The following is a 19,691-nucleotide window of genomic DNA, read 5'->3' as shown; positions in this document are numbered from 1 at the left end:
ATCATGTATATTAATTACCCAGTTCCAAGTCAGTCCCTCCATTTCATCACGCTGCAATAAAACTCCATTTAAGTCCCTCCTAAAGTACAGATACCTGCACCTACTATTTTGTGAAGGTCCTTTTGCCTCACCTCTTCACCACCTTTAAAGCATTCTGTGAGTATTCCTTGGTATACTTTGCTTGGTAAGTATTCTCGGATGGGTGGCCGTTGTCATTATCCTGTGTATGTGTGTGTGTGTGTGTGTGTGTGCACGCGCGCTTGTGTGCATGCGTGTGTGCGTACATGTGTGTGTTTTTCTGCAAAGTAAGTGGCTAACAAAGGAGTGTAAAAAGAAATCCTGTCACTTCCTTCCGAGTTCTGTTATTTTCATAAGTCTTCAAAAAATCTGTCAACAATATTCTCTGTGTACTGTACTGTGCAAAGGAAACATTTCTTCTCCTGCCTGTCAGTTAGTTATTGTCACACCAGGTTTTGACATGGTTTTGAGGTAGTGTAAAGGAATTAGTGACCAAAAAAGACTGTAGGCATTATATATATTTATCTAATAGACAGTTACAAATAACCAAATGGACAGATGAAAGCAATATTTAAACTAAAAAAAGTTATAGATTATAAGACAAAGAACCAACATCCTGACGGCCATTTTTGTGACTAATCACCAAATTACCCTCGGACTGCTTTTCAGACTATGACTACTACAGCGACTACTACTATGACGATGGTGGGGCACGACTCTCACACACACACTCCGCTCCCCACTTTAACAGGATCCCGGGAAAGAATGCCCCCAAGCACCCCAAACGCCCTACTAACCATAGATTCCCTGGCGACTTCACGTTCCCAAATTTTCCCGAAGATTTTGACACTGACTTTGAAAACTTCCCCTTTGACCTGGGACCTGGGGGTTTAGGGGCCCCAGTTAGAAGCCCCCCAACCCGTCCCTTCCCCCCACCCCACCCCCTACCTTCTAGACCCAGCACCTTTCCCCAAAATATCCCACTTGGGGCTCCCGGTTTTACTTTCCCGAAACTTCCCAACCTTAAGAGTTCACCTGCTTTAGTGAATGCTTCAGCGTTTGCCAATTTGGGGAAGATCGATTTTGGGGATGAAGGTGAGCATAGGGAAGAGGAAAAAGAATGGGAAAGGGAACATGAAGAGGAGGAAAGAGGAAGGGAAAATGAGGAGGAAGAGTACTCGATCAGTCCACTTCGTAATCAGTATCCGTCTTCCCCTTTCACTCAACCCTCCTCCATTTCTCATCACTCGTCACCTTTTCCTTTTTCCTCTTCAGCTTTCCCCTCACCTTCCCCATCTCCCACTCTACCTTCCTCTGTTTTCTCATCTCCAACTATTACTATCCCAGGCTTCACAGAACTACCAAATAAACACAGTCACTACCATCCAGTCTCCAATAATCAATCTGTTACACAATTGGAATCCAATCAGGCATCAAACACACATTCTTTTAAACCCAGTCATCCACCAGGAATACACCAGACTTCCTCTCATCCACCTACAAACTATCAGACTAATAAAACTCCCAGTGGACACTCATCATACAACCAACATCCTTCACAGACACACAGACCTGATCACCAGTCCTCAACACCACTGTTATCCAAGCAGCCAACCACTGTGCCACATGACTCAGCATACCAACCAACCAGCGTACCACATCATTCATCATACCAACCAACCAGCGTACCACATCATTCATCATACCAACCAACCAGTGCACCACACAGCACACCAAACCAGCCAACCAGCACACCACTCCATTCATCCTACCAACCATCTATTGGACCTCACAAGTCACCCTACCAACCATCATCACCCTACAAACCACCCCGTATACAACCAACAACCCTTGTTACCCATCCCACTTACACCCAACCACATGTCAGCCACCCAGTGGGAAAAACTGATCAGCCATCCCACTTTTCAACACTTTCAACTGATCTCCCTTCGACTTCCACATCTTCCAGGACTCCTTTGCCTCCTAGAACTTCCCTGCCCTCCCGTACTCCCATCCCTCCAGACTCTCAGGTGACGCTAGACGAGACCTTTAACCAGAACTTTGGCTTTGATCCTGACTCCGTGATTTATGAGTCTGACTTCCGGCCCATCAAGCCGGCCCCCCCAGGACCTGTGTTGGCTTTTGAAGTTTCTTCTTCTGACATTATGCCTATTCGAATCCCCCGCCCCCCGGCCCGGCTGGACCCACCTAGCCGAGGGTCTGTACTCAAACTGGTCCATCTGCCCCACTTGCCTCCTCCACAACACCTGGTGGCCCCACCACCCCTCCCGGCTGGTCCACGCACGGCTATGCACTCTAGGTTTGCCCACCGCCATGTTCGCCTGGATGAAAGTGAGGAGAGTGACGTGAAGGTGACTCCACTAGTACATGAGTCTGCTGAGCTGGGTGCGGGTCCTGTTCGTCCCCTGCCGCTGCCCGTCCCTATGGCAGCTGGGGTTGCGCTGCTGGGTGGTGCCGCCTCTAACCTGCCGCTAAAGCCTAACCAGCACGCTAAGCCTCCCTCCACCCGCCCTGTCCAACCACTCACCACCGCACTCGCCCAACCCTCAGGGAACGTGGCACGAAAGGGTCGCCCACAGCCAGACCGAGTGGAGGGAAAAAATACTCCATCACGTCGGCTGGTGGCGGCCCTGGTGCCACTCCCTGATGACCTGGCAGTGCCGGTGCCACGACCAATGAGCTCTGAAAAGCTCCAGCCTCTCCTGCCACTACCCCCAGGCTCCAACCCCACCCAAGTCTTCACCTCTGATGGCCGTCCCCTCCCCCCTGACTCACTCCCGGCCCCCCCACAACTGGCCGATACTCCCCGCCGATCAGCTGCTGCAATCACCAGTCGGCCCCGTGTTGTGCCGTACCGAGGGGAGCATCCGCCACCCGTCCCTGCTCAAGTACCACAGTTGCCGCAGTTTACCCGCCAGCGTCGACCCACCCGACGCCGCCCTACTGTATCGCTTCCACCACTGCCACCGACCCCAGACCACCATGCTGCAGCTTCAGCCCCTCGACCAGTCATTGTTCCAGCCCCAGCGTATGCCCCAGCCCGTCCTGCTGCCACATCAAAGCCCAGTCATGATCACAAGCCCAGCGTCAACAAAACCCATCTTACAATCCTCAAGGATGTTTGGGCAACCCTCACCCAGCACCTGCCTGCATCCCTCACCGATAGCACCCACACCCGTCGCAAAAACCATGAAAATAGGAGGAGTAGGAGAGATGGAGGAGAGGAGAGGAGGAGGAGGAAGAGGAGAGAAACAGAAGCCCATGAACCTCTCCCCTTGCCGCTCCCATTGTCTCACCAAAGTTCTGCACACTTCTCTTTTCCTCTCCCCTGTTTACTCCTCCTCCTGTTTTCACTGGCGTGGGTTCGGTGAGGGAGGTGTAAACAATGCTGGCACAGGTTTAACCCTTTGAATACCGTCACATATTTTAAAATTTGGCTTAGGGGGGGTTTTTGGAACTATAGGGATTAGATATAGCCTCCATTAACCTCTCCACTTGAAGACTTCACCTCTAAGTGGAATAAAATTGCTTGACAGTAACCAGATTGGGATAAAAAAGATGGCATCGTAATAAAGGGTTATTTAGCTGTCATATGGCGCCCTCTGTGTTGTTATAATACTGTTAAGCTGAGTGATGCAAGATACGGAAGTGAAGTGATATCTTGTATTGTCTAAGTGCTACCACACGCTTGTTCCAGAAATTATTGGTGCACACTTCATACCAGACAGCGACACCACAGGCATTGGCTATTAAAAATTGCCGAATGATTCCACCATATGTTGACAAATCTGCTTTCATGAGGATGCATTATATCACATCCTTGTGGTATATTCTAGCCATTTTTATAATATCAATATGCAGATGATAAATAGTGTAATCTCCTTGGGACAGCTTGAACTATACTGATCATTTAGTATAACATCACCTCCTTCCTGTGTGACTCATTTTGGAGCTAGCGTACAATACGTTAGTTATTACACTGCTACAGTATTATGGCACTTGTTCCCGCTGCGAATGGCCTGTTTTTAGGGCATTATAATATAATGGATATATAATATATTATGGAGTGCTCAGTAAACATAATATCCAGTAATGTAATAAGTATAATAACTGATGTAGCCCAAAATGCTACACTGCCGGCATTAGTCACCTTATATGTTATTCAAAGACTGTGCTCTCTACGGTACTGCACATTAAATATCAGTAACTTATAGCAATATTATTCAGTGATGTTATTGATACAGCTTTTGCCATTGTGCCACAGGTTACATGTAATATTTTGAAAAATAGAACTAGGATCCTGCAGTAATAGAATGGAGCAATTTATACCAATAAATTTTGAGTTAGCTATTGCATGATAGTGATAGAGCTAAAAACTGTTGGGCCGATTTATGCAATCAGTGCAGAGTAAAGTATATAACAAGGCTACGTATGCAGATGAAGTTAGCTTAAATAATTATTATAAAAGTTAAAAAGCACAGATTTTACATGTATATTTTTCTGTAAATAAAAACGTATTCCATAATGATTTTCCTTTATTTAAATAAACATGAATAGGAGTACTGCAGTAATTTATCAACATCCTTGTATTAAAAGATCTATACTGTTGGGATGTAGGGTTGGGTTTCAGCCTGGAGTTGGGGTTAAGAGAAGATAGTCTTGTGAAAGATTTTTGGCCATAGACAACACAAATTGAATTTGTGAGGCATTAAAAATTGGTGTTTTCTTTGAATTGGTGAGGTTAAAGAAATGGATCAGAAATTGGCGAGTCATAGCCACATCTTTGAAATTCTGAACAGACGTGAAGAGAGGAAGCTTGTAGAACAACAGAATCCAGTAGCAAAAAGGACAGAACCCAGAGGAAGATAGCTTTAAAAAGGGCAGAACCAAGAGGAGGATAGTTTTAGAAAGGACAACAAAGGAAAGTAGTTTTGGAAAGGATGGACCCCAGAGGAAGACAGCTTTAGAAGAGACAGAACCCAGAGGAAGATAGGTTTAAAAGGGACAGAACCCAGAGGAAGTTAGCTTTAAAATGAACAGAACCCAAAAGATGTCTTGAGAAAGGACAGAATCCAAAAGATGTCTTGAGAAAGGACAGAACCCAAAAGCTGGCTTGAAAAAGAACTGAACCCAGTGGAACACACAGCTTTAACAATAGTGTGAGTCTACAACAGCAGCTTGAAACAGGTAGAGAGGAAATGAGATGAAGGCATAGACTGAAAGATGGATGCTGAAGGAGGAGGGTTGTAAAGATTTGTTGGAAGGTGGTGGCTCAATTGGTAGAGAGGTGACCTGCAGTCCTAATGGACTCCGGTTCAAGTCCCCGATGGGGCAGGGAACAGTTTATGGATTTGAAATTCATAAGAAGTGGACATTATTGATCTACCAGAAAATCCGCCGACATGTCGTAAAAACCCCCCCGCTAATACCAGTACACCAGTCCTGTGTGAAACAGCCCTAACATGTACGTTATTCATAATGAACAGTGGGTGTTAATGCCAAAGATGGGACATGTGGAGATGTAGGAGGACTACTGGGCCTTGGGGATAGTCCCTGGGGATAGGCTTCGAAGCCTTGTCCCAGAGTCGGGGAAAAAAGAATAAATAAAAAAAAAGGGCCTTGGATGTGTCTAACAAATGGTAAAAGCCTCCCCAAAGTCCAAAAAAGAGCAGGATTATGGGTAGGACAGGAATGAAAGATGAGTATTCCTGATGAAGGCATAGAGACAGACAAATTGCAAGAAGAATATGCTTCCAGGTCTGCCAGTTCACATTGTTTTGGAGCAGTAGTTATGGGGCTTTGAGGAAGAATTAATCTCGTGCATCCTTCTGGAGTGCATGTTGAACTGGGTAACATAAGTTGTAAAAGAAACAAAATATGTACCGGTACTTAAAATGAATGAGCATTAGGCATGGAAGGTGGGTGCATACATTTATAGGAGTGTGTGATTGAGGTGGAAGGGGGGAGAAGGAGGGGGAGAAGAAGGATGTGATGGAGGGATGGTGTAAAGTATGTGAGAGGGGGAATATAAGTTGGGGGAGGGCAGAGAAATGGCAGTGGACAGGGCAACATGGAGGCAATTTGTTTGTGGCAACCCCTTACGGAATTAAGGCTTCCGGGTTTAGATAGATAGATAGTAAAATGTTGTTGACTGGAACATGGAGAGATGTAAAGAAGTTTATGGTGAAAGTGGCTTGAAAGAGAACAATAGGTAGTGGGAGCATGAAAGTTAAGGAAAAAGGGGTTACTAGTGCAGTCTAAACATGGCCATAAGATTCATGTTACTTTCATAGTGAACTCAGGTATTAGGGATTCTCATGTGCCAGCAATAATTGTTTCACCATTTATATTGCTGATGTATCTTTATTAACTATATTCATTCCTGCCTTACTATCAGTGACAATGTTCCCCAGTGTTTGGGCTTGTATTGAATGGTATATCCCCTTCACCTACACTTTCCTAGTTAGATTTTCCACTTTGAAACTCCACCTGTTGAGTTCTGCGAGATTGTGGTATATTGATGGACTCTAAAATTAGTGGGACAACTATTTTATCAACACACACACACACACACACACACACACACACAAATTATTTAAAGAAAGTATTAGGGAAAGATTAAAGAATGATGTGAAAAAATTCAGCTTTCCATACAGGGCAATAGGTCAGTGGAATATATTACCCGAAGAAGTCGTATGTATCAAAAGCATTCACAGTTTTAAAGAGAAATATGATAAAATAGTAATAAAAGACAGGACACAAAGAGCTTGACTCAGTCCTGTAAAAATACAATTAGGTAAGAATTAGGGAAGAACACACACACACACACACACACACACACACACACTCCTGTTCATAAAGTCTGCATATTTTGGTAATCAGGTTTCACAGGCCTTTGCATTAATAAGCAGAAATCGTCTACAGGATTATGAAAGTGCATCAGGCCATCAAGTAACTAATTGATAGAAAATTTTGAGTATGGTATCAGTCGGTAGATTTGAGTTTTCATGGTTGGGAAGGATGATGATGATGGTGATTGTACCCTTCCGTAATAATCCATAATACATAAAAGGTAAAAATTATAACTAATAGTTCCAGTAGAGAGTTCTGAACATCATTGGGTAGATTTGAATTTTCCGCGGCGTTTTAAGTAGCTAGTGTCCCGGACTTTAGTTAGTATGCGGCCTATGTTTTTGTTTACACAGTCGAACCCAAAACAAGAAGTGACATTGCTTCTAGGTCATTTTAATCCCCAAAGAGTAGCATTCCGAGGGCAAATTAAACATCTTAGAGTGAGTAAAGTAGATCAGTTAATAATTCGTTTTGTTTAATGGTGAAATTAGGCTCAGAGTTGCTCAGCCGCACAATATAAAGTTTACAAAGCCACTCTTGGGATATATCGATAAAGTTTAATTTCCAGTAAGTAGTATTCATTAGTCATCAGTATAAATTCCCCTGGGGAGGGGTGTAATAAATACTTCCCCAATATCCCCTTTTGTCATCAGAGGCGACTAAAATGGGCATTCTTGTCTCCGACCTTTCTCTCCTTACTGTGTTCATCTTCTGTTCTGTCCCATATCTCTTCTTGATATTTGTTTGTTTCTTCCAGCCTTTATTTCCCCTCTACTATCAGGTAAGAAATTTGGTTTTATGACATGGATCATTTTAGGACATCCCATTGACACTGACCCTTCCTCCCGCATAACCATTTCATCACCAAACTGCGTCATCAGCATAACCACTTCAACATCAGCCTTTGTGCCATATAGCCAATTTACGGCTTGTTAGTAGTTCTTCATCATTCCTTCCTTCATTCCATTAGTCCGATATGCTAAGGGATTTCATCAGATGGTATATATTTTTCTAACAATATTACAGAATTGGGCTACTACTGCCGCTGAAGATGGCCGGCACTGAGAGTCTACCCACACAGCTGACCCGAGTTATGGAATGTAAACAAGGAGCCGTCAGAGCTGTCAGATTTAATGGTGAGTTGATTATATCCTCTTCAGTCTAGTGATATCATTTTCATTTTAATCCAACAACTTTCAGGCATTTTTCTTGATTTCTTGTAGTGAAGGGGTTAATGATACTGTGCAAACTGTCAGGCATTGAGAGTCAGCTCACACATCTGACCCAAGTGATTTAAGGTGCTGTCAGAGCTGTCAGATTCAGTGGTATGATGGAATTGCTGAATTTTCAGCCTACCGGTACTCTCCAGTTGGCTAGCCATGTTGTACTCTTATTTTGTACTAAATTGACTTTGCTTACGTTAGTTTGATCATACCTAACAGAGATTTGCATCCTCTTTTAGCTAAATTTCTGGTGTTTAATGGCAGAACTTAAATAATATAACATCTATATGTACTTTTCAAAACAATTTTAATAGCTAGTAACATACTGGTATATTACTTCCCATCTTCAGTAACAGCTCAGCTTTAGATGAGAGTAACCCAACGACAGTATGAGTTACCCTGTAAACCAAGTGTCCCTGGCCATTACCCCAAATTGGACAAGTCAGCATACAGTCCAACCTTCCCTACATCATGCTGGATGCCAGACTTAAGAAACCCCAATCGTCACTGCTAAAATGCACACTAACGTCACCAGTGATGCAGCTTTTCCAGTGTGTTTGTCAGTTTAAAGATATTTCTCAACTTAAAAAAGAAAAAATGCATATGTTCATTATCTTCCACCAAGGTGTTAATTGGGATTAAGGCATCTGGCTATAGATAGGTAGATAGACTTTCAATAGTTCTCCCTCAGTCAGATTCTTAGGTAGGAAAAGAGGTTTGGGTGGCGATGATGATGATAACAAATGAAGTTATCCCATGCTGCCTAATAGCCTGGTGAAGTAAGACACTCCAGCAGGATGAGACTGACAAGTTTTACATCCAAGGAGTGGCTTGAGTGTACTGCTTACATGATACCACTTAAAAGTGAGTGAGGCTGGTCACCCTCACCTTAAATGTCAGGACTTAGTAACCTAGCCCAGGGCCCCTGTGTTTCTGATGTAACAGTAAAGGATAGAATGGTGGATAGTGTGGACTGAAATCATTATGTATACTTGCAGTGGATGGGGAATACTGTTTGAGCTGTGGATCAGACAAGTCAGTGAAGCTCTGGAACCCACACAAAGGCACACTGCTACATACTTACTCTGGACACGGTTATGAAGTGTTGGATGCTCGAGGCTCCAGTGACAATTCGTAAGTTAATAACAGATATACCAGTAATAAGTTTTTGTTATAAGTGGAGAGGGAGTGTGAGGATGAGATGAAAGGACGGAGTGGAGAGATAGAGGGAATGGGGGGGTGGGGTGAGTGTGAAAGAGGGCAGGCTGATGTAAGAGTACAAGACGACATGGAGGTGATGCATTTGCGGCCACTCCTTCTGGGATTAAAGCATCTGGTTGTAGATAGTTATAAGAAATCTTTTCAGTGTTAATACATTGTTTTTACTTGTGCCATGCCCTGATAGCTCTGTTCAGTGTAGGATAGACTTTTCAGTGATCAGGGGTTAGATGTCATCTTCAGTTATTCTTTCAGTAAACAAGGACCTTCTGAGTTGAATTAGAATATTGGAGACAAGAACAAACTAAAAAGGTGTCCCCAGATTTGTGAGGTGAAGGGACACTACTCCATATTTACAGTGCTGGAGAGGGACACCTTTATGTGATATCATTGATGTGACTGGGTGGCTTCTCTGCATAGTTACACAAATGTCCCTCAGCTCCCTCCCAGTCCCCTGAAAGGAGGATTGTGGATTGCTGGAGAGGAGAAAAAGTGCAGCTTCCGCCTGCAGTCAACTGGGTTCACACGTCAGATCAACCCAAGGCAGCAAATACTACCACCTGTACTACTCCATACTTACACAGGGCATGGCCATGAAGTGTTAGATGCTCAAAGCTAATGTGATGTTTTCTTTACACAAACCAGATTGATCTGTTCATGTGGAATGGACAAGTCAGTAATGGTATGGAATGTAAGCACAGGAGAAGCCATGCGAAAGTTCCGAGGCCATGCAGCACGAGTAAACTGCCTTGACTTTAACGAGGAGTCTACGGTTGTGTTGTCAGGGTCAGTGGATGGCACAGTCAGAATATGGGACCTTCGCAGTCGGAAATTTGAACCTATTCAGGTGTGTTAATTGCATTTAATTTGGTACACCAACAGGATATTTATGCTTATGCTGTACTCATGTATTGTCAAACATAATCATCGTTGTCGTCATCATCATCATAGTTATCATCCTGACCTCTTTTTCTCAATGAAGGATGGGATGAGGTACGATTCTGAGAGCAAGAAACAACCTGAAAGAGGGAGAACTCATCAATAGTATGCCCAGTTAAGTGGGATATACTCATTCACTCACATTTCACACAGCAAGAATCCTTACTCCACCCCACAAGCATAACTTTCCACACTTTTGCACTTCACGTTACAGTACAGATTGTTATTTATACTTAGAGCCAGCTCTAAATACGTGGATTGCATTTGCTTTATATACCAATAGAACATTTTTAACTAAACTCAGGTATTGCAGAAGTTTCTTCATGGTTTTGGAATAGTGTTGGAATTGGAAAGGAAAAGATACCGTATTAAAGTTTCTTTATGTAATTGTTTTCATTCTCTTTGTACAGATTTTGGATGAGGCCAAAGATTCCGTCATGTCAGTACAAGTGTCCGCCCATCTGATCCTAACAGCCTCGTTGGACTGTTACACGCGCATCTATGACTTGAGGAAGGGGGAGCTGGTCTCTAACTGCATTGGAGGTTAACACTGCATCCTCTTTTGACTATGAGTTAATGCATTGAGCCTGGGAATGTCTTTTTCATATTGATCTTGTTTTATGATCCCAGGTTTATCTGAAATGTGAACTCTGTAGACCGCAAGCTGAAGTTGCCCTTGTGCACTCTGTGGACTGTAGGCTGAAGTTTTAAGGATATAGGATAGGGATTGAGGAAGTTTTGTGTTAATTGGACAGTGGATATACATAAGGAAGCTAGTATACTGTGGGAAATGGACAACTACATCCTACAGTCCACTGGGTTCACATGGATCTCTGTCAGTCTTCAGTAAATTAATTCGCTCCTGATAAAGATCGTTAAACTTTTCAGCATAGTTGATGGCCAGGTGTACTCAGGGTGGATAAAAATTTTGACTTAATGAAGGATGCTCATTCCTGCCTCATAATTAAGGCTTATTGAATTTCATACAACCACAGCTTATTCAACATATGAGTGACCCAGTTCTATCAGGTAAGAACAAACTGACTGCTTTGCATACATCCAACAGAGGGTGTGACCTGTGCACACTTCAGTGGGGATGGTCAGTGTATCCTCGCCTCTTCCATGGATTCCACACTCAGGTTGATGGATAAAGATACTGGTGAACTTCTTTCTCAGTATACGGGACACATTAGTAAAGATTATAAGGTGTGTAGAGATAATTGTGGTTAAGGTTAGTTTTTGTTACTACCTCCTATCTCCTTATTCCTACCTCTTATCTCCTCTCTCTCCTAGTTCTTTATCCTACTTCATCTGCCCTACTTCTTCCTTTTTGCTACTACCTCCTCTTATCTCCTCTTTCTTACCTCCTCACTCCTGCCTCTTACCTTTTCATTCACCTCCTCCATGGTCTTCACACTCAGATTAATGGATAAAGACAGGACTAATTTCTTTTTCATTATTCATCACATGTTAGCAAAGTTGACAAGGTAAATGGAAAAATTGTTTATTGATGCTAACAAAAGTCTTTTAAGTCACTAAGTTGGCAGTCAGCATGGTAATTTATATAGTCAAGCATGGTGATTGATATAGTCCACTCTCCTTTACTTTAATTTGAATCCCTACATCTCGTCACATTGTAATTTTTTTGTGTCATACGGGCATAATTTTTTTTTTAGCTTAGTGTTTTCAGTAAAGTACAATACATTTGTTGCATTTAGCTGTTATGTTTCAGGTGGAGAGTTGCTTCACTTCGTCAGACACTCATGTTGTGTCAGGATCTGAGGATGGTTTTGTGTATTGTTGGGATCTTGTGCAGGCAACACTGACCACAAGGTGAGATGGGATACTAAAGCCGTTTGTCTGATGTACTTAGGAAGCTTACTAACTCATCCTCCTTACCAGTTTATTTCTGATTCTGCTCCATTACTATATTCCTGTGTGTTTTCCATGCAATCTGTGTCTATTTTGAAAAGATATAAGAAGCAAAAAAGAGATTTTAATGGGTACTTTGGATAATAAATTGTTATGAAAGAGGTGCAGGGGAGCCTCCTTACCCAAAGAGAATGCAGGTCTAAGAGAAGTACAGTCATATCCTTAAGTTTATTTGACCTCTCTTCATCTCTGGATTCATAAGTGCTTGAATGTGACATAGTTAACTGAGGTGTCTGTTATCATCCAACTGTAGATGAGTATATGCACCGTTGTCCACTATGTCTCATTCAAGCATGTATGACTCCAGTAGTGCGAATGAGGCAGGGGAGGCAAGTAAAACTTTTTGTTTGACTGTACGTTTCACATTTTATATGATAATTAGTTTTAAAGAAACAGGGAAGAAACGGGGAAGTGAGCATGGAAGTGAAAAAGTTACTACATGACAGTATTGTGATACCAACTCTAACTTATGGAAGTGAAGCTTGGGCCTTGTTGGAGGGACACAAGTCAAGAGTGAGAGCAGTGGAAATGAGTTATATAAGAGGAGCCTGTGGAGTCACATGGAGAGACAGGCTGACAAATGAGGATATAAAGGAGCATTGTGGTGTGGATGTGGTTGTGATAGGAAGCGTTAGGAGGAACACACTGAGGTGGCTTGGCCATATGGAGAGGATGGAGGGTGGGAGACTGACAAGGAGAGTGTATGTGAGTGAGGTGGAGGGGAAGCCTGAGGATGAGATGGAGGGATGGAGTGGAGAGGTATATGAGAGAGGAGGGTGTGAGCTGGGAGCGGGGCAGTGAAATGGCGGGGGACAGGGCGATGTGGAGGTGATTTGTTTGTGGCCACCCTGTACAGGATTAAGGCATCTAGCAATAGAGAGATAGATATAGTGTTTTAAATATTTTCTCAGCAGGTGTAGATGAGAAACCTGTAGAATATAGTTTACCGTATGTCTTACCAAAATCTTTAGTGGGTCTTTGATATCATGAAGTAATGATATGGTGTTAGAAAAAAAAAAAATATTAGGTAGAGATACTCACCATCTTTGAACACATAACTACACTGAGTGACAAGTGTAATGGCTTCCTGTATCTCAGGAAACTAATTTTGCTTGAGGTAGTTAAGCTTAATATACTAAATGGAGGTAGTCAAAACTGTAGTTTAACAGTACAGTACAATGTGTAGTGTATGATACAGGAGGGGGATGCCTTCATGTGGTGACACCAGTATAATCAGACTGTGGAGCTGTCCGAGATGAGAATAGTGGACTGCAGGAAAGGGGCAACTTTAGCTTGCAATCTGCAGTCCACTGGGCTTACATTGAGATGAGCCTGTGGTTGCAACTACTACTACTTCTGCTGCTACAACAGTATATTATTGGTTAACAGGCTTGAACACAAAGGAAGCCATGTGGTGCACTCCCTGTCACCACACCCCACCCAGCCACACCTACTGACTGCCACACAGGGACAGGTGTGGCTCTGGTCTGCTCCTGCACTAGATAAAGATGGCTCTTAAATGAACTCCAAACTGCCCTTGTAGCCAGAGGGGTGGTTGATGGAGTTTAGGGAATATCTTAAGGTAAACCAGGTTTGTAACTGTATATTATTTCCAGACAGTTGGACTCACAGTCATAAACATGATTGGCTAATTAGTATTAGATATGTCATTTATTTCCAGAAAAAACTTTGTGTATATGTATTTTCTCTTTAAGAAAAAAAAGCTGCAGGCCAATATCTCAGTTATACTGTTTAAACATATTTAGGAGTGTATAGATTTGGAGGTCTAATAAAACTCATATGCACAGTACTTTAATACTGTATTTATCATAGCATGAATGTACAAACATTGTGAAATTAACACATTCCAGTATATCCATCAAGCATTGTCACATCTTTCAGGATACTTTCATCATATGTATAAAAGCAGTTGCTGATTGTGTCATTCAAATACAGGCAGGTCCTGTTATACGAGCGTCCACTATACGAGAAACAGAGGATACGTGAATGGGCAATTTAGACCCATTTGGTGGTGTGGGCAGGGGCAGTTAACCTAACCCAATTTTTCCCATAGGTTATGTGCTCCATTATACAAGTTTAGTGATTATTTTTTACCAATCCTTTTTTCGAGTTTCTGCCATCCGAGTAGTCCTCCACAGGTCCACTACCATATCCCACTCGTATAACAGTATCCACCTGTAGTATGCCAGGTAATGCAGTTATTCCTTATTATAAATTTAGGATGGGTTTCAGAATATTACAACCTTTTCATGCAGTGAGTACATACAGTGTGTTTAGATATGGTTTCAGATAAATTGCTGTATTGAAGATTATTGGAAGACTCTGCATGCTTTAAAGTGGCTGGCTTGGCAATTTTTTTTTTTTTTCGTATACTGCTTTATTGTATTATTATTATTATTATTTTATATTATTTTATATGTATGAAATGTTTGCATTAAGCTCTATAGCTAGTTGAAGTTGGAAGGAAATGGATTTTTAAATAGCATTTCATAAAATGGAGATTCCAAAACTTGCATGTACCCTATTAATGCTGTGAATCTGGGACATTCAGCAAATCAACTTGAAATGAATGGAAGTTTAATACTGTAATTTTTTTTTTTTTTTTTAATTTAATTTCGACTTAGCACAAAAGAATATTAAAATAAAGTGGCATATAATAAGTATGTACAGTATTCAGAGCATTAATATATGCAGAAATAACCTTGGTAAAAAACTGTCCCTTGGTATGTAACTTTGACTAACATTGATCTCTTCTGATAGTGTTGTTTAAAGATGCTCCCTGGGTTTATCTTTAAGAAATTTTTGTATCTCTCTACCTGTAGCCAGACGCCATAATCCTGTAAGGGGTGGCCACAAACAGATCACCTCCATGTCATCCTCTCTCCTTCCATTTTGCTACCCCCTCCCCCCCAACTTACACCAACTAAATCTTTCCAGCTAACACTTTCCAGCAAAATGCCAGATGATTTTCTTAAGCTGAGTACAGACATATAAAACTTAAACACTTAACCCCTTAATACTCAGAACAACTCCATTCCAGCTAAAACTACATATGTTTATTCATCTGAGAATGAATCTTAGGAGCCTTTGGGGTGTTATTAATACTGTACGAACATATTAAGCACAAGCATACCGGTATACAGTAATATATATTTACGACGTACATATTGCATATACTCAACAAGAAACTCAGTTGGTGGTGTCTTGTGTGTTCAAGGATGGCTCAGTCTGCTGGTGTGGGCATAGGTGTGGCAGTGGGCGTGGGAAGTGTGTAAATGATGTGTTAAGGAATGGTTCAGAGTGCCGGTCTGGGTGTGGCAGTGGGAATTGAATAAACGATGTCTTAGGGAATGGTTGAGTCTGCTGGTCTGGGTGTGGGCATGGGTGTGGTAGTGGGAAATGAATAAATGATGTGTTTGGAAATGGTTCTGTATGCTAGTGTGGGTGTGGTAGTAGGAAGTGTGCACATGATTCAGGATAGACACTGACATCACAGACTGACCCGTCGTAGGGAATGGCTCAGAGTGCTGGTTTTGGCATAGGTTGGGCATAATTAGGTAGTTAGTAAATGATGCAGGATAGACACCAGCATCACTGACTGAACCACCTACTGTACTAGGGTATGTCTCAGTCTGCTGGTGTGGGCGTGGTTGTGGCAGTGGGAGTGGGAAGTGAGTACATGTAGGACAGACACTGATACTGCTGATTGAGATGTCTTAGGGAATGGTTCAGTCTGCTGGTGTGGGGTGTGGGTGCAGCAGTGGGCATAGGAAGTGAATAAATGATGCAAGGACAGCGGACACTGATATCACAAAGCCGTCCCTGCTACACACAGGAATTCACACAGCGGAATGGTTATGAATGAGACACCTTGCATTATTACGACATGAATCACAACCGTAGGTACTCAGAGTGATATTGTCCATGGTATACATACAATAATTTTATATACAAATTCCACTGCTATTCTCTGTCTGCCTTAACTTGGTAGGTGGAGCTTTTTATCCTTTTCCAACACTTCATCATGACTAGTTCCATGTTTTAGTATTTGTATTGTTACAATCCAGTGGCTGAATAAGACAGTACAGTATTTTGTTATTACTGTACATCCTTTCCATAGCACTTCTTTGTGATTAGCGCCATATTCTAGCGTTAATCTTTTGTTATATCTCAGTGCTAGAGTGAGATTACTGTGGCAGCACATCCTCTCCATAGCCTTTATTAACCCTCTTATTGTCAGTAACACTCTAGTACAGTATTCTGTTCCATCTGAGAGTGAGTCATTGGAGGTGGCAGTGTTAATACCAGCACCATTAACCCTGTATGTCTGGGTCAGTATTTATATTCTTGTATTCCAGCAAACACGTAATGGAAATGTTGGATGGGAGAGAGACACAGGTTTGCGCTTGAATTCTTTATTTTCTCAGATATTTTGGGCTACACAGAAGCCATAGAACGAGTCTTTGTAGCCCAAAACAGTAGAGGTAATAGAGAATTCAAGGCCTAACCTGTGTCTCTCTCCCACCCAACATTTCCACTTGTCATAATGGATCATCTAAACACCATATTATTTTGGTTTGGTCAGTTGTAGCATTATATTACAGCTAAAGGCAGGTTATCGAATTCAACGGAGAGTTTTAACCAATAGAGAGTGAGTCACAGGAACTGGAGTGTTAATCCTTTCACAACCCAAGAGCTCTTGCACGATTAATAAAAATTGTCTGGGTACCAAAAAAATGCATCATAAAAAGACATTGTACTGAAGGGCCTCTCTCTTAAATGATGATAATTACTATATCATCATCATCATCATCATCATCGTAATCCTGTTTTCCCCCTCCTAAGGATGGAGTGAGGTTAATTACTATATACAAAGCTTAATCCTACTTATTTCTACTAAGCTTAATCCTTATTTTGATTATGACATATCACATTCTGTAAAAAAGAACATTGAAGTTTTTTAATGCATAAAAAACGTGCAGTACCGTATATTGTCATCTTGAATTACGAGGTGTGATCGGAAAGTTCCATCTCTCTGTTTATCTGCCACAGCACATGCCTTAATCCCATAAGGGGTGGCCACAGACAAATCACCTCCCCTTTGCCCTGTCCTCTGCCATGTGACTTCCCTCCCACTGACTCATACACCCCTGTCTCTTATATCACTTCACTTTATCCCTCCATCTCATTCTTTCTTTCTTTCTTTTTTTCTTTCTTTAATTCTTTGCTTTCCTCTCTCCTTTTTTCTTTTCACAATCCTTTTTGTAAATGGGTAAGCTTCACTTCTAGAATCATAGTCACTAACCATTTCTGAACACATTATTGGCATTTTATCTATCTCTCTGTCTGTCTGTCTATCTATATCTATCTATAGCCCGACATTTTAAATTTGTCTATATAGAACAACACTATATTTACTGTGTACTTTTTTTTTTTTATACACTAATTTCCTAGTCTTTCCGAAGCCACTTTATATTATTATAGTTAGTTTACCTTAATATTGCCTAGATTTTTGTCCATTTGCAGTTTATTTCACATGGCTCAGTGGCTGAATAAGACAGTACTTCAGCTCTACTTCCTTTCCATTGCACTTCTTTGTGATTAGTACCACATTCTTGTGTTAATCTGTTGTCACAGCTGAACATTCAAGATGGAGAGATGGCAGTTTTAGGCCAGGTTAGAGAAAAAACAGTTTATGTTCTGAAGACAGTTTGTACAAGTTTCTTTTAATTTTTCACAGCTGTATTTTGATGACACCATATAGTATTAGTATACGGTAGTTCTCTAACTTTTACGTGGCCCAGATTATTGTTCCTTTACAGGTTACTCCACATAGTTCAGTGACAGAAAATGACAACACTGCAGCTGTACATTCTTTCCACAGCTTTTCATTGCTGCTATCATCATATTCAAATGTTAATCTGTTGTCACAGTTCAGCATTCATGACGGAGAGGTGGCAGTTTTAGGCCACGTTCATGTAAAGAAAGTATAGGCACCACACTAATGTCACCTTATATCTGTCCACCACTCATACAGTCACTGGCTCTTCAATGATTGCCTTATCTTTAAGTGATGATTTTAGTGTGTCAAAATTTCCCAGACTCTGCGGTGGGCTCTCCTCATTCATGGAGCCGATCCCGCTAGATGCCTCAGAGATCGTCCTGTCACGGATCTTGTCACGTGGGAGGAGGTTCGCGTATTCCTCGACACTCTTCCCTTCTTTAAGATAATCCCGCTGTATGGAACTTCCGGCCATTTTACCAGGCTGGAAGTTTTCGTATGGTGGACTGGTATTATTTTTCAGTCCTTGGGCATCCTCCTTTGTTATATAGTTACTCTCGTCAGTCTTAACAAAGCCGTTCATTATCATATAACTTGGATTGGTCTGCATGAGGACTGACGGACTATAGATGCCACTGTCGTGTTTGCCAAAATCTGAAGGGTGACGATCCAGCTTTTTCCGAAGAGCGATGGGAGGGTTTTCAAGAACGATTGGCGTGCTGGGAGCATGGTGTGGCACCCCAGAGGCTCGGTTGAGCTCTTGATGCCCCTGTGGATGTCCTCCTGGGATACCCTGTTGGCCTGGGGTGCTCGGGGTAAGGGATCTAGTTCCAGAGTCCATTCTTAGGTAGAGATCGCCATTCACTCCGCTATCGGGCACTTCACTCCCATCCATTCTGCTCCCACTCCTCTCCTGCATCACCTCACTGTCACGTTTTGCTATGTAGCTCACGGCATCTTGATCAAAGTTGAACACCAACTCGGATTTGCGGCTGGGGGAGGACATGGGCATGTATGTTCCATCGTCCCCACCTGTGGCACCAGCATTCCTCTGAAGATAGTCTCGTTGTAGGAAAGTGAGTCTGGGGGTACCATTCTGCCCACAAACTATTTCATCCAGAGGAGGAGCAGGAGGGCAGCAGGGGTTAGGACTGAAGGGCATCTCGTACCCATCTTCATCGACATTCTGTCCAATATTTTGGACTTTGGCAGTGTAATCTGGGCTCTGAATCCTGTCCAGAAGGCTGGCATCTTCGGTGTCTTCCTCGTAGGGCTGGTTGAGCTCCAGGTAGTGCTGTAAGAAAACAGAACATTATCAGAAAAATTCAGTAAAGAAAGAACGTGTTAAGTGCTACAATGGAGTTGTTGCTGAGTAACACCAGTCTGTCTGGCTGAGCAGACCCATCAACTGTAGGCAGGTAGTCCATGTTGATTTAGTTTCCTCCCCTGCCGTCTAGGATAACGTGAATTTTTAAAAAATTTGTGGTACACCATGTATGTAAATGGAGAGCCCTTCTAAGATTAAGGCATTTGGCAATAGACAGGCAGGTACAGTAGACAGATAGACAGTTTTCTCACTTGTCTCTCTGCTTCTCCTAGCATTTCTCCAAGGCTGGTCTCCAGGTGTGTGAATGAAGGCCTGTCCATAGGGTCTCCATTCCAGCATTCCAGCATGAGACGGTATC

At 42.3% G+C, this 19,691-nt stretch overlaps 4 protein-coding genes across 4 annotated transcripts in view; 2 read left to right on the top strand and 2 right to left on the bottom strand.

Annotated features, from left to right (window-relative positions):
• Positions 1–3,792, top strand: part of LOC145418591 (protein Skeletor, isoforms B/C-like) — an 85,241-nt gene extending 81,449 nt beyond the window's left edge. Inside the window, exons 14-16 of the mRNA XM_080286957.1 lie at positions 688–1,113; positions 1,915–3,243; positions 3,737–3,792. Of these exons, the coding sequence (XP_080143083.1) occupies positions 688–1,113; positions 1,915–3,243; positions 3,737–3,792 (1,811 nt within the window). The remainder of the gene's footprint in view (positions 1–687; positions 1,114–1,914; positions 3,244–3,736) is intronic.
• Positions 1–19,691, bottom strand: part of LOC145418637 (protein argonaute-2-like) — a 163,540-nt gene that overhangs the window by 13,616 nt on the left and 130,233 nt on the right. The gene's annotated exons all lie outside the window — the stretch shown is intronic.
• Positions 7,943–13,722, top strand: LOC145418589 (WD repeat domain-containing protein 83-like). Its single transcript, XM_080286956.1, has 7 exons — positions 7,943–8,027; positions 9,113–9,248; positions 9,978–10,179; positions 10,682–10,814; positions 11,338–11,477; positions 12,004–12,104; positions 13,593–13,722. The coding sequence occupies exons 1-7, from the start codon at positions 7,943–7,945 to the stop codon at positions 13,720–13,722; spliced, it is 927 nt and encodes a 308-aa protein (XP_080143082.1).
• LOC145418588 (uncharacterized) overlaps positions 18,254–19,691 on the bottom strand; it is a 37,067-nt gene continuing 35,629 nt past the window's right edge. Inside the window, exons 28-29 of the mRNA XM_080286955.1 lie at positions 19,585–19,690; positions 18,254–19,300 (exon numbers count right to left, since the gene is read on the bottom strand). Of these exons, the coding sequence (XP_080143081.1) occupies positions 18,254–19,300; positions 19,585–19,690 (1,153 nt within the window). The remainder of the gene's footprint in view (positions 19,301–19,584; position 19,691) is intronic.

This window comes from Coenobita brevimanus, chromosome 115 (genome assembly GCF_032717465.1).
Source record: "Coenobita brevimanus isolate Jiangsu-jjx chromosome 115, ASM3271746v2, whole genome shotgun sequence".
Lineage (NCBI taxonomy): Eukaryota > Metazoa > Arthropoda > Malacostraca > Decapoda > Coenobitidae > Coenobita > Coenobita brevimanus.
The sequence above is the reverse complement of the archived record's forward strand: the minus strand, read 5'-3'. Positions and strand labels throughout refer to the sequence as shown.